This window comes from Nanorana parkeri, unplaced genomic scaffold (genome assembly GCF_000935625.1).
Source record: "Nanorana parkeri isolate BGI_ZX_2015 unplaced genomic scaffold, ASM93562v1 scaffold1444, whole genome shotgun sequence".
Classification (NCBI taxonomy): domain Eukaryota; kingdom Metazoa; phylum Chordata; class Amphibia; order Anura; family Dicroglossidae; genus Nanorana; species Nanorana parkeri.
The window spans coordinates 64,272-78,529 of record NW_017307712.1 but is presented as its reverse complement, the minus strand read 5'-3'; the positions used below and the strand labels follow the sequence as shown (position 1 = coordinate 78,529).

At 44.3% G+C, this 14,258-nt stretch overlaps 1 protein-coding gene across 1 annotated transcript in view; it reads left to right on the top strand.

The window, feature by feature from the left end:
- The window catches only part of METTL17 (methyltransferase like 17), a 26,644-nt gene that overhangs the window by 1,163 nt on the left and 11,223 nt on the right, over positions 1–14,258 (top strand). Inside the window, exons 2-6 of the mRNA XM_018570022.1 lie at positions 6,200–6,353; positions 6,554–6,697; positions 9,678–9,765; positions 12,286–12,367; positions 13,194–13,267. Coding sequence (XP_018425524.1) covers positions 6,200–6,353; positions 6,554–6,697; positions 9,678–9,765; positions 12,286–12,367; positions 13,194–13,267 — 542 coding nt within the window. The remainder of the gene's footprint in view (positions 1–6,199; positions 6,354–6,553; positions 6,698–9,677; positions 9,766–12,285; positions 12,368–13,193; positions 13,268–14,258) is intronic.

The following is a 14,258-nucleotide window of genomic DNA, read 5'->3' as shown; positions in this document are numbered from 1 at the left end:
GAATGTTTTTTTTTTTTTTTTTAATATACCCAGAGATGGGCTTTAACATTTTTCATGGCAGGAAGCATTTTACATTTGGACACGTAAAGTGATATTGCGGTTCATTTTGGCAGTCCATTAGTAAACACTTTGCTTTTGTGTCCCCCCCTCACCCTAAAATATTTGTCTATATGATCTTCATAAGTGGTTCTGGAATGAGCTGTGTGATTATTATTATTATACAGGATTTATATAGCGCTAACAGTTTGCGCAGCGCTTTACAATATAAGGAAGACATTACAGTTACAATACAATACAAGATGGTAAGGAGGGCCCTGCCCCTGAGGGCTTACAATCTGAAAGAGGAGGGGGAAATGATACATAAGGAGGGAGCTGTGTGGGGATGAATTATTTGAGAATGTGAAGGTTCAGTGGTTAGGTCGAGGTGGGATAGGCTTACCTGAAGAGATGAGTCTTTAGGGAACGCCTAAAGGCAGTCAAGGTGGGAGATAGACGGACAGGTTGGGGTAAAGAGTTCCAGAGGATGGGAGAGACTCTAGAGAAGTCCTGGAGGCGAGTATGGGAGGAGTGGAAAAGGGAGCTGGAAAGCAGGAGGTCAATGGATGAGCGGAGGGGACGGTTAGGGTAATACTTTGAGACAAGGTCTGAGATATATCCGGGGGCAGAGTTGTGGATGGCTTTATACGTGACTGTTAATATTTTGAATTTTATCCTCTCGGCGAGTGGAAGCCAGTGTAGGGATTGGCAGAGGGGGGATGCAGACACTGAGCGGTTGGTAAGGTGAATGAGTCTGGCAGCTGCATTCATGATAGACTGAAGGGGGGATATCCTGTGTAGTGGAAGGCCAATGAGGAGGGAGTTACAATAGTCAAGACGAGAGATAACAAGGGAGTGGATAAGTAGTTTTGCGGTGTCATTGGTGAGGAAGGGGCTTATTTTGGAGATGTTACGAAGGTGAAGGCGGCAGGATTTGGATAGTGATTGGATGTGGGGAAGAGAGGTGAGGTCCGAGTCAAGGATGACACCTAGGACCTTGGCAAGAGGAGAGGTTTGGATAGTTGTTATCAATCTCAACTGAAATGTTGGGGGAAGGTTTTTTGGGGCGAAACCCGGACTGAAAGGGGTCCAAAAGGTTGTTATTAGCGAGGTGGCAACTCGGGCGGTTGTATAATGTAGTAGTTTAGAGGTGAATGGGAGTAAGGAGATAGGTCTGAAATTATTGAGGTTGGTAGGGTCCAGTGAAGGTTTTTTTGGGTATTGGGGTGACTAGTGCATGTTTGAGAGGGGTAGGAAAGATTCCAGTAGAGAGGGAACGATTGAAAATGTTGGTAAGAGAGTCTAGGATAGAGCAAGAGGGTGACCGAAGTAGTTTTGAGGGAACAGGGTCTAGGGTGCAAGTGGTGAGGTGGGTGGCAGAGATATAAGCTAACGCCCCCCGCTTAAATGGAAGTGGCGAAGTGGATGCCATAGCAGGACACCGTGCGGCTAACTGAATGAAGTGTACACGTTGTACATTCCACACAAGTTAAAAAATAGAAATGTAAACCATGTGCAATACAACGCACACTGCCAGAGCTGCCACAACGCACTACCCTGTTTTAGCGGATGGCAAGGGTGAACTTTTAGATTGTAAGCCCTCGGCCTTCCTTACCATCATGTATTGTCTTGAATTTTATGCACATGAAAATGCGCACACATGAAGGTGCACGATTTGACTGGCAGTTTAAGAAACATTGCAGTCACTGTATGAACGCGCGTACAAGCGCACATGAAAGTGCAATATTCGTCTGCCATACCATTTCTGGCGTTTCCATTGAAGTCTAGGGGGGAAAAAAAATGAGTTTGAAACTGCCAAAAGAAGCTCGTACTTTTCCCAAGTAGTCTTCCAGGACAGCATCTGAGAGATAGTCTCCTCCCACCTGAAACAGGAAACGCATCACATACACCAAATAGAAGGCCGCTTACCCCCCAGCATGCCTCAGTTTATTTGTGTTTCCTCGGCCTAAACAGGAGCATGGGGAACATTTTTGTTATTTGCTGTATAGGCCTGCGTGCACGTGGCAGGGGCCTACTGCTCGGGCATCTCCTTAACAGAGCCAGCGGCTTGGGGGTTGCCTGGGCAAGATCCCTGGGGCAGTCCCCATCCTGTCCTACCCTTGTGGGTGAAGGCCCTGAGGTTCCCCTCATTTAAGAGGATAACCATCCTGCGGTTGTGTCGGCTCCAGCTGAGTTTTCCCCTCAACCTACAGGCAATAGCTGCCCTCGATGGCCCATGTGGGTGTCAGATGAGGGAACTCTGATGCTGGCCCTCCCTGGCCTGGATCAGGTTAGTGTGGCAGGACCCCCTTTTTTTCCTCCCTGCAGTGTAGCCTCGACGGCCAAGCACCCCGCCCGGGACGTTTGTGGGTTTTACTCACGCGGCAGACGCCGATGTCATGGGCCGGGTAGGGAAAGAACCCCCTGCAGCCGGTTTTCTTCTGACCTAAGCCTCGTCCATTCCCGGTGAGGGGAACGAGGCGGGGAGAGATTTCTCCAGTCAGAGCGTCTTCCGGGTATGGGGCGCATGTCGATGATGTCAGACGTCGGGATGGCGCGGCGTTGTCCGGGCCGAGGTGTGGGGAAGGCTCAAACTGTTCCTCCCTCAGTGGCAGGAGGTTACGGCCAATGGTTTTGTCTTAAACCTTATCCTGTGGGGTTACAGGATAGAGTTCTTGAAACCAGCCCCTGTCAGATTTCTCTTAACGTATCTTTCAAAAAACCCAGAAAAGGCCCAAACGATGATTCTTGCCTTGCAGAACCTTCTGGACCAGAAAGTGATCTGCCCGGTACCGGAGGGGTAACGGGGCTCCGGGTGCTACTCCCATCTCTTTGTAAGGGTAAAGCCCTCGGGCAAAGCCAGGTTAATCCTCAATTTGAAACCCTTGAACCGAGTAGTTCGGTACAAAAGGTTCCGTATGGAATCTATCTACACGGTAAGAAGTCTGTTGTCCCCGTTGGTGTTTCTAGCGAAAATAGACTTAAAGGATGCTTACCTCCATATACCTATCAGGGAGCAGTCGCAGCAGTTCCTCAGGTTTGCGATAGGACCACCAAGGGACTGCTCACTATCAATACAAGGCTCTCCCTTCGGTCTTTCATCGGCGCCAAGACTTTTTACAAAGGTGCTGGCGGAGGCACTTGCTCCACTGAGGCTTCAGGGGATAGGGGTCATCCCTTAACTGGACGACCTGTTATTTTTCAGCCACTCGTGGGAGACCCTCGGGGAACTTGGACCTGGCAGTTGCTCACTTGCAGGGTCTGGGCTGGCTGATCAATGGGGAGAAATCCCAACTTCAGCCGACGCAGGAGATTATTTTCCTGGGCTACTGGATAGATTCATCGGTATCTCGACTGTTCCTCCCAGAGGAGAAGCAGGAAAAAATGGCGGATCTAGCGCTATTCCTGTTTCTATCCCAGGGGGTGTCTTTCAGGGTCATAATGCGTCTCCTTGGTCTTATGACCTCGGCTATCCCAGCAGTGCCTTGGGCCCAGTTCCATTCGAGAACACTTCAGGCTTTTCTCTTGCAGCATTGGGGCGGCGAACAAGAGACGCTGGACGAGCATATCCAGATCCCGGGTCACGTAAAAGCTTCCCTCAACTGGTGGTTGGAGAAGAATCTGGACACGGGCAGGCTGTGGGGAGTGCCACAGCAGGTGACAATCAGCACAGATGCCAGTGCCTGGGGTGCTCATTGGGGGGAGCACTTAACCCAGGGAAGGTGGGACCCGGGGTTGAGTCGGAAATCTTCCAACGTCAGAGAACTAAAAGCGATCGGCCTGGCCTTGGGTGAATTCGAGGCCGGAATCAGTGGTTCCCATGTGGCAGTCCGGTCGGACAATGCCTAGGTGGTTGCCTATGTAAACAGGCAGGGGGGTACAAGGTCGCGACCTCTGATGGCCCTGACGCAAGAAATTCTGTCCTGGGCGGAGGTCAGGCTTTTATCCCTCACAGCAGTTCATCTGAAAGGGACCCTGAACTCCTTAGCCGACTTCCTGAGCAGGAGACGCATTCTCCCGTCGAAATGGGTGCTAAACGACCAAACGTTCCAGACGCTAAAGAGGAAGTGGCGGTCCCCAGAGGTAGACCTGTTTGCCACCAGGGAAAACAGGAAGGTAGAAGCATTCTTCTCCATATGCCCAGGGGACAGAGCGCTAGGAGTGGACGCGTTCGCCCATCACTGGAGTTTGGCGCTGGCGTATGCTTTCCCCCCCGGTAAGGCTGTTACCCAGAGTACTATCGAAGGTTGCACTGGAGCAGCTGACTCTCATCCTCATTCCACCTTGGTGGCCAAAGAGACCTTGGTTGGCGACACTTCACAACCTCAGTGTAGAACATCCTTGGATTCTGCCGATAATTCCAGAATTGCTGTCCCAGGGCCCAGTACGGCACCCTCATCCAGATACCCTCAATCTAGCGGCTTGGTTTCTGAGAGGGAGATCCTACTAACCAAGGGGCTTTCAAACAAGGTCGTAGCCACTCTGCTTACTAGTAGGAAACCAACTACCTCTGCGATTTACAACAAGATCTGGAAGACATATTCTTCTTGGATGATCCTTATCAACATGAGGGATAAACCAGTTGTCGTGGCGGTGTTGGAATTCTTACAGAAGGGGGCGGATATGAATTTGTCATGTAGTGCGGTAAGGGCGCAAGTGTCAGCACTCTCAGTATACTTGGAGATTAGACTGGCAGAGGAACCCCTGATTAAAAGATTTCTGAAGGCCACGACCCGGCACAGACCGCCACCCGTTCGAGGTTACCCCTCTTGGGACCTGTCAGTAGTACTCCATAGCTTCCGCGGGGCCCCCTTTGAACCTATTGCAGACTCCTCGATAAAACTGCTTACGGTAAAAGTGGCTCTGTTGATAGTGGTAGTATCAGCCAGAAGGGTGAGCGAGATCCATGCGTTCTCAATGGCAAAACCTTATTGCGTTATTCATGCAGACAGGATCATCCTCAAACCACATCCAGGGTTCCTGCCAAAGGTGGCCTCAACGTTTCATCACACCCAGGAGATAGTTATTCCTTCTTTCCACCCTAACCCAGTTACCTCGGAAGAAGACTGACGGCCATTGATGTCAGGAGATGCATTCTGGAGTATCTGGACAAAACCAGCAGCTGGAGGAAGTCCAATAATCTGTTACTCCTGTTTTTCAGGCGCAAAGAAGGTCCTGAGGGCGTCTAAGGGTACGATAGCCAGATGGATAAAACTGGCGATATCGGAAACTTATAGGCTTCAGGGCTTGGCACCACCGCAAAATGTGACGGCGCACTCTACCAGGGCCTGGGCTTCATCTACGGCTGAAAGGGCAGATCAAATCTTTCGGGCAGCGACTTGGTCCGGCTTCCAAACGTTTGTCAAGCACTCTGTGTCCTCTCGTGTCACTAATCTACTATCCGACATATCCGTCTGGATGTCGCAACACTTCTTAAAACTCAAATCTTTCAAAAACAGAGCTCTTGATATTTCCTCCTGCCCATGCAACTTTCCCCCAACTTTACCCTTGAGATTGATAACACAACTATCCACCCATCCTCCCATGCCAAGGTCCTAGGTGTCATGCGTGACTCGGACCTCACCTTTCTTCCCCACATCCAATCACTATCCAAATCATGCCGCCTTCACCTTCGTAACACCTCCAAAATACGCCCCTTCCTCACCAAAGAAACCGCAAAATTACTCATCGGTTATATCTCGTCTTGACTATTGCCACTCCCTTCTCATTGGCCTTGCGCTACACAGGATATCCCCCCTTCAGTCTATCATGAATGCAGCTGCTAGACTCATCCTCCTAACCAACCGATCAGTGTCTGCAACCCCCCCTCTGTCAATCCCTGCTTCCAATTGCCCAAAGGATAAAATTCACAATATTAACAATCAGTTACAAAGCCGTCCACAACTCCGCCCCGGCTGTATCTCAAACCTGGAGTCAAAGTATCACTCTAACCGTCGGCTCCGCTCATCCCAAGACCTCCTGCTTTCCAGCTCCCTTGTCAACTCCTCCCATGCTCGCCTCCAGGACTTCGCTAGAGTCTCTCAGACTGTTGGCACTATATAAATCTTGTATAATAATAATAATAATAACACTCTTCTAGTGACTTTCAGTTTTTGAATTGTGGAGGTTTTTATAGTGCGCTTTGCTTTTTATTTCAACACAGGCATTGAGCTCTGCAGCCTCTGGGAAGCCTCAGTTTGACAACTCCATAGATTTTTTGTCTAATGTTCCTCACCGCAAGCATCCAGGAATCTTGCACTTGAATATAGTACGTCTGCCACAGGAAGCTGAGGATGCAGCCAAGTATATTCTAAAAAGTAAGTGTTGCTTTAAAATTCATTTACAGTGTATACACCCAGAAATGTACTCCTGCTGAAGCTAACCTTTTCAAAATTGTTATATCTTGAATGCCAAAAGCATTTGAGTAATAGTGTTTTGCGGCATGTGCTTACTAGTTTCTTGGTAGAGAGGGAATGTTTCCTTCCTGTCCTTTTTAATTTATTTTGGTTTATTTCAGAATGCCATATCCAAGGTATGGAAGAGCATGCAGCTGCTTTGAGTAACTACCTATGGAGCAGGAAACGCCCTATTGAGGATACTGAATTGAGGATAAAAGCATCAGCAATAGAGGATGAGTTTAAAGCCAGATTACCAGATTCAGGCAAATATATTTTATACCTTCTAGTTATAACAAAGCTTGAACCCTTATATCTTTTTTGCATTATCATTTGACTATGATGGAGATGGAAGGGGCAGTAGTACAGGAATTTAGTTTTTATCCTAGTATGATGTATAGCTCCTGCCAAAGGTGTTTCCAAGAACAATGAAAATCCCACTTTTGAATTGGACTCCTTATTGTAAAAAGGAGAGGTCTTCATCTCCTCCAACATCATGAGAACATGTGCTGCTGTTCCAAGTGCTTGACAGACTAAAGTATAGTCATAATTGCAGGCTGATTTCCAGAGGTGGTGCTACAAGGAATCTAACTGCCTGAACTCCAGCTGATAACCCCATAACCCTTTATTGAACATTCTTCTTGACTATACAGCTCTGCTAAGTGATACTGTTACCCTCAGGAGAAGGCCCATGTGATCATCATAAGGCCGAGCACTTCATGTGACTGCTTATCGCTAACTACTGCTAGGTTCAGTCTGGAAGGAAGCTTAACCTAGCGCTACATTCGGGAGTTAAATCTTAAAAATACATTCAAGTACCCTAATTATTAATAAAAATGTATTATTTATTTGTATTATTTGTATATTTGTGTATCACTCGGCTGTAGATCCTCAAATCATGTCTATGACTACTACATTATTCCCCATGGTTCCTGTGTGTGTTTATAAAGTAGCTACCACTACAACGTACTCCCGTAATGGACTACAATCTAAATACAAATGAGTAAACTAAATGTGAGATTGTAGTCCATCACATGAGAGAGCTTAGGTATAGAAAAGATACCCAAATAACATCATTTTTTTTCATCTACAGCTGAGTGATACACAAATAAGATACATGTTTGTTAATAGTTATGGTACATGAATGCATTGTTAAGATTTAACTCCTGAGTAGGCATGCACCGATATATCGGCCGCCGAAACATATCGGCCGAAAATTGCACTTTTGGCTAAATGCCGAAAGTGCCATTTTTGTGCCTATACGTCGGCGCATCCCAGGTTTCTTTCCTCCCCGCTGGGCGCTGCTCTGTGTCCCAGCGGGGAGGAAAGAAAGTGATAGCCGGCCAAGCGCTGCGGGACGAGAGCGCTGTGAGCGGCCGGTCTCTCTCCTCCCATACCGCTCGGCCGCCTATCACAGTCCGGCAGATCGTTGTGGGGGCGGAGACAGTGCTGTCACAGGAGGCTGAGCTCTCATCCCGCACCGCTCGCTCGGCCTCCTGTGACAGAGGAGAGTGGTACAAACACTCAGTGATCAGTGATTGCTGAGTGTTTGTACATAATTGAGGGCATGGTGTGGTTATTATATCCTCAATTATGAATCTGCTCCGGTGGGCGGCCCTCCGAGCAGGGTCATCTGGCAGTCTCCGGCCACCTAAATTAGGACCCAGAGACTGCCAGATGACCCCGCTCGGAGCGCCGTCCACCGGAGCAGCAGTGACGCGACGCTCGGCGAAGTAAGAAGAAACCTGACCAGCTCGAGACGCTGACTCGAGTATAAGCCGAGGGGGGCACTTTTCAGCAAAAAAAAATGGGCTGAAAAACTCGGCTTATACTCGAGTATATACGGTAAATAGTTTATAAAAAAATATTTGAAAAAATGTAAAATAAATTTTTTTTTGGGTTTTGCCTGACATTTTTGTTTGTTTCGGTTTTTACATTTCTATTTCGGTGCATCTCTACTCCTGAGGTTACAGTCACTTTAATGTGTGAGTTCAGCCCAAATATTTTTTTAAAATATACTTTGACAGGGTTAACATGCCAGTCAGGTTTCGTTACTATCCAGAACGTCTTTATACAGACTTACTAGGTTTAGTGAGGGGAAATCTCTCTCCAAACAGAACAGAGCTCTAAAATTTGGTGGACGTAAACTTTAACTGGATGTTGGTTAGCTTTTTTTTTTTTGTATTGTTTTGGGGGGAAAAGGAGGTTTACAATGCCAGAGTGCTAGCCACCAAGCAATTCCTCTTTTCTCATCAAGAACATTGAACTCCTACTTTTCATTATTTAAATTGAAAGATTGCATTATCTTCATATAAAAAATACTAAACCCTTTTTTTTTCTCTTTCTTTTAGAAGAAAGTCAATATGTATAAATGCTGTAGTAGCTTGAGCAAACTACTTTACTTTATTCTCTAACCACTTGCTCTCATCTTCTAGTACAGGAAGATTTCTAATAAAAAAGGATTGGCTACCACTGACAATAACTACAAACTAACATACCTGCCTACAACTACACAGGCTATCCCCCCCTTCAGTCTATCATGAATGCTGCTGCTAGACTCATCCACCTAACCAACCGCTCAGTGTCTGCAACCCCCCTCTGCTGATCCCTGCACTGGCTTCCAATAGCCCAAAGGCTTAAATTCAAAATATTAACAACCAGTTACAAAGCCGTCCACAACTCTGTCCCTGGCTATATCTCAAACCTTGTCTCAAAGTATCACCCTAACCGTCCCCTACGCTCCTCCCAAGACCTCCTGCTTTCCAGCTTCCTTGTCAACTCCTCCCATGCTTGCCTCCTGGACTTCTCTAGAGTCTCTCCCATCCTATGGCACTCTTTACCCCAACCTGTCCATCTATCTCCCACCATGACTGCCTTTAGGCGATCCCCAAAGACTCGTCTCTTGAGGGAAGCCTATCCCACCGCAACCTAACCACTGAACCTTCACATTCTCACATAATTCATCCCCACACAGCTACCCCCTCATGTATCACTGGCCCCTCCCTTTAGATTGTAAGCCCTCACGGGCAGGGCCCTCCTTACCATCCTGTCTTGAATTGTATTAGAATTGCTATGTCTTCCTTATATTTTAAAGCACTGCACAAACTGTTGGCTCTATATAAATCCTGTATAATAACATGGATGGCCATTGTTAATTAATTTTTTTACTTTAAAAAAAAATGAACTTGCACGTTTTATGTGATGAAAGCATAAAATAATATAAAATTAACTGTTTGTCATTGACAGAGGAGAACACTCCTGCATATAAGGGAAAGATAAAAAGTCAAGTACTAAATGCTTTGCGTAAGCAAACGTATAACTGGCAGCCTTTGAGGTAAGAATTCTCACACTGAGATCCAGAGACTTCAGACTTGCAAACTGTAATATTTTTGTATTTATTTGTTAGTGCAAATCTGGTAGGTAGCAGTAGGTTCACTATTATAAAGTAAATATAAATGTACATGGTATTCTGAATTTTACTGGAAACTCCACCTAAAAACGGATTTTGATGAACAGCTGGCCACAGAAATTAGTTGGCAGCTGGGCATCCATAATCAAAACACCCAAAAATCTAATTTCCCAACCTCGTGCCTTAGGCGTTCTACTACCTTAAAAAGAACGTTGTTGTAGGGCATGCAAAGCATACCCCGTCCCTCCCCTGCTACTACTGCTCCCTCCCATGTTTCTCCCCATAGCTATTATTATTTTTTTCTGTTTTTTTATTTTATTGCAATGCTCTGTAACAGGAACAGATTTCATTTTTTGCATTCGCAGTGGACTGGAACGCAGGCAATGTTTTGCCACGTGTCTGATTGCACTGCGGGGGGCGTGGCTGCGGTGCCATTTACTTCAATGCATTGCCATGCCCCAGAATGAAGGGGGAACATTAGTGAGCGATTGCTGTGCATTCCAGCAGCTACCGCACTAGAATGCACCTCAGTTGGTGTAAATGGGCCCTTAAATGGGCTTTCAGGTGCAGACCAGAGAAAATGAGACCCGCAGTATTTATTTTTTCGTCTGGACCGGAATGGACTACACTGGTATGAACAGAGCCCAGACATACCATAAGGATACATTGGGTTACTTTTTTGGTCTCGGAACAAACTGTTCTGGTCTGGACATGGTGTGAACAAGCCCTTCCTATGTAACACTACATTGTGTTGTATTGCTCGATAGTTTAATTGTTGAAATGTTTGCTTGCAATCTCTCTTGCCTAATTCAATCATAAATCATTGTGTGTATGGCCATCTGAAGAGCAGAGCTCTTATCGTTTACAGCTAAAGAAGGTGCCATCTTAAACTCTATGTGGACTGTAGTTCCCATGGTGCTGCACATGGGGTCAGCTATTAAACCGACCATTTGAGTCCCTGAAAGTTCAGCTGAGAGATGAAATAAGCACACTGGCAACCTTGACAGTTGGCATGCCTTGAAAGTAACTGTTCTGGGAGACCATTAAATTGGTGGGTCTATTTTCTCTTTACCCACTTCATGCCGGTTCACGTAAATGCACATCATCCGCTTGAAGTGATTATGCCAAGAACATGGCTGCTGCTGCATCGGTTTAAACAGCAGGCAATTGCTGTATATGTACAAGCGATCCGGCATCTGTACAGCCACCGGATTGTTTTTACCTAGAGGCTTCTAGCTGTTGATCTCTTCTCCTATCACTGGACCCGGATGTGACGTGTATTACATCACTTCCGGTGTCACTGTTTACATTCTCCGGCTTTTAGAACCAAGAGAAGAAGCTGGCGAAGCAGCAGTTTTGTGGGGGGTCCCTAGGTGGCCTTAGGGATCTGAAAGTCTCCAGACCTGATGTCTCCATAAAGAGGACTTGTCACATCCTATTTGCTATTACATAGGGGGATTCTTATCCCATTATATGATGGCAATAAAGTTGAGTGTAAAAAAAATGAAGGTAACATTAAAAAAATCTCCGCCCCCCCGTTGCGTCTCCTTGCAAAAACGAAAATTGCGCCAAACATGTTGCATATTGCCGCGAACGCCGGAGTGAGAGCAATAATTCTAGGCCCATCAGTCACAGTTAACACTAAATTGATGAGCAGTAAAAGCTTTTAAAGCGTCACCTATGGGAAATTTTGGGTATTGTATTTTTTTTTTTGCGGTTTCACAGGCGAATGCAATTTTAAGGCTTGACATGTTTGGTATCTATTTACCCGATGTGACCCCATCTTTTATATTTTACCAAAAGATTGGGTATTCTGTTTCTGTGCACTAAATTTCATTTTAGTATATTTCATCCTAACAATACTGGTTTGAGAAACATTTGCCTAAATAATGTGCAACATAAAAAATTGCAGCTACAGGGCCTCTTCTTTCAGAAAACATAGAATTGTTTGGGGGTCTGAAGCTGTTTTCTAGCCAAAAATTCAGATTATATCACGTGTGTGTGCAAATGGTAAAAAATTGCTTTGGGCAGTGGTACCGTTTAGGTGTCTGCTGTAGTCCTGAAGGTACCTGTAAGTATCCAGGTATGGTACTTTTTGTTTTGAGATCAGATTTGGATGAAAATAAATAGATGTATTACACTGTGCACGGGTTAAATTTGACAGCGGAAGCGCTACATACGAGTCTTTGAAATTTGTAAGCAACAGGGGGAATATTTTACAATCTATGTCTTACAGCTAATATCATTGTGTAGAGTTTTTATTGATGGAAGCTCAATTTAACCACAACAAATTGCACTTCTCTTGAGCACTTATTTGAGAGCAAATATGCAGTATAACATTTTACACTATGGGTGTCTTGATACTTTCACAGTATTTGAATATGAAATACAGTGTACCAAATTTCCCTGTATGCGTATTCATTGATGCATTGTGTTTCTATGTAGTTACACAGAGCAGACTGCCACGGTGTATTTGGCTGCGCGCTTTGATGGAGGATATGCTGCAGTAACAAGAGCTCTACAAGAGGTGAGATGGTGAAAATACTCCAATATGAGCACCAGAAAATGGTCTCTGCTCTCTACATTTGCACTTTACATTTACTACTTAACCAGTTGTGTAGTTACACAAACGTCTTGCTCAACCACAGCTTCCTGGTCACAAAATGACAGCTGTAATTTGTTTTGTATGACAGGATCAGATCTTTGTGCTACTGTACAAGCTGACACAAGCATCTGCAATTTCCATAAGTTGCTACAATGTAATGTTATTTTCTTTCTGCCTGACCTAGAAAGTCTTAGACTTTCAATTTATACTGCATGAACCCTAAGTTACTAGAAATGTTCATTATGGGTTTCAAAAGTAGCACTGTAGAAATCTTTTTTTTTTTTTTTTCTTCCTTCAGACTGTCCCTCTCTGATTGAAAAGTTGTATGGCTCTCTGAATAGAAACAGGAAGGATGCATCACTGCTCTGATTCATTCACGTTTTTTTTTTTAAACAAGGGTATTCAATATTTTAAAAATGCAGCCATGAAAAGTCTGGAAAAATTGTGATTACAGCTCCACCTGCTGGATGAAAAAGAAAATACTAAATATTAATATGCAATATTTCATACTAACTTACCAACAAATAAATATATTGTTGTTTTATGGTGATGAGCATATATGAAGAAAATATAATAAAAATGCCATACATTCCCTTCAAAGATAAAATAGCAAGCCTACCGTTCATGGTTAATCTGTAGCTAATAAAAGGGCTACACATTCAATGGGCTTGACTGTAAATTAATCACAATATATATCTTTCCTGCCATTAATCTCCCTGTTCTATAAAATGTCTTCTATACTTAACAGATACGTCAGCGTGTTCCTGATTTTACGCCTCAGACATTGTTGGATTTTGGCTCTGGTGTTGGATCAGTTTCATGGTGAGTGTTATTTGCATCAGAAAAAAAATCCTGATATAGTCAGTCAGTTTTTGACTTCAGTGTTTTCTTTTGCATGCTTTGAATAGCTCATGTCAGACAATAGGCTCAGTTCACTAAACAGTGACAACTAGGGGCTGATTTATAACTCTTTGGCCCAGCTATATGAGCGCTATATGAAACCATTGCAACATCAAAACAATTCACTAACTGGGACTGTGGCATTTTTTTGGGGCCATTTAGCGCTCCATTTGTCAACAATATTTACTTAACCCCTTCGTGACGGGAGACGTACAGTGTACGTCTTGTCACTTTGTGCCTATATGACTGGCCACGTACACTGTACGTGACGAGTTATATCAGGCTTTGTAATGCCGGTATTTGCTGATTCTCAGCATTTAACAGTCATTCATTAATGTCTCAGTATTGAGGCATTAATTAATGAAATAATTAAGCTTTTTGTAAAAGCCTCTTCCTTTCATTAATGAAAGAATGAAGCCGTTACATGCAAATAGAGGACCGCAATTTGCGATCCCGTATTTGACAGCTCAAAATAGCAGAGAGGCAGCAGTGACTCACCTCACCTCTCTGCTATTTGTTTTGACAGTTCGAGAGCCCGATATTTAGATACATTTCACTGAAAGAATACAATGTATCTCTTTTGAGTGAAATGTATCATTTCTGATCGTCTAGGCACGATCAAAGAGCTTTTAGTGAGATCTGAATCTGACTAAAGTCAGGATCAGTCTCTAAGGTTATTATTAGCTGTTCCTAAGTTTGGATCAGCCTAATAGCCAAAAATAAAATAAAAAAAGTTAATTTGTCAAGCTGTCATAGTGATTGCTTGATATAAACTGACAAGAAAAAAAAAAGTTTTATTTTATTTTTATTTTTTTTACAAAGTGTAAAAAAATTAAAATAAAGTGTAAAACAAAATTAGGAAAATATAAATTATATATAAATATATTTTTTATACTATAATTAATATAAAAAA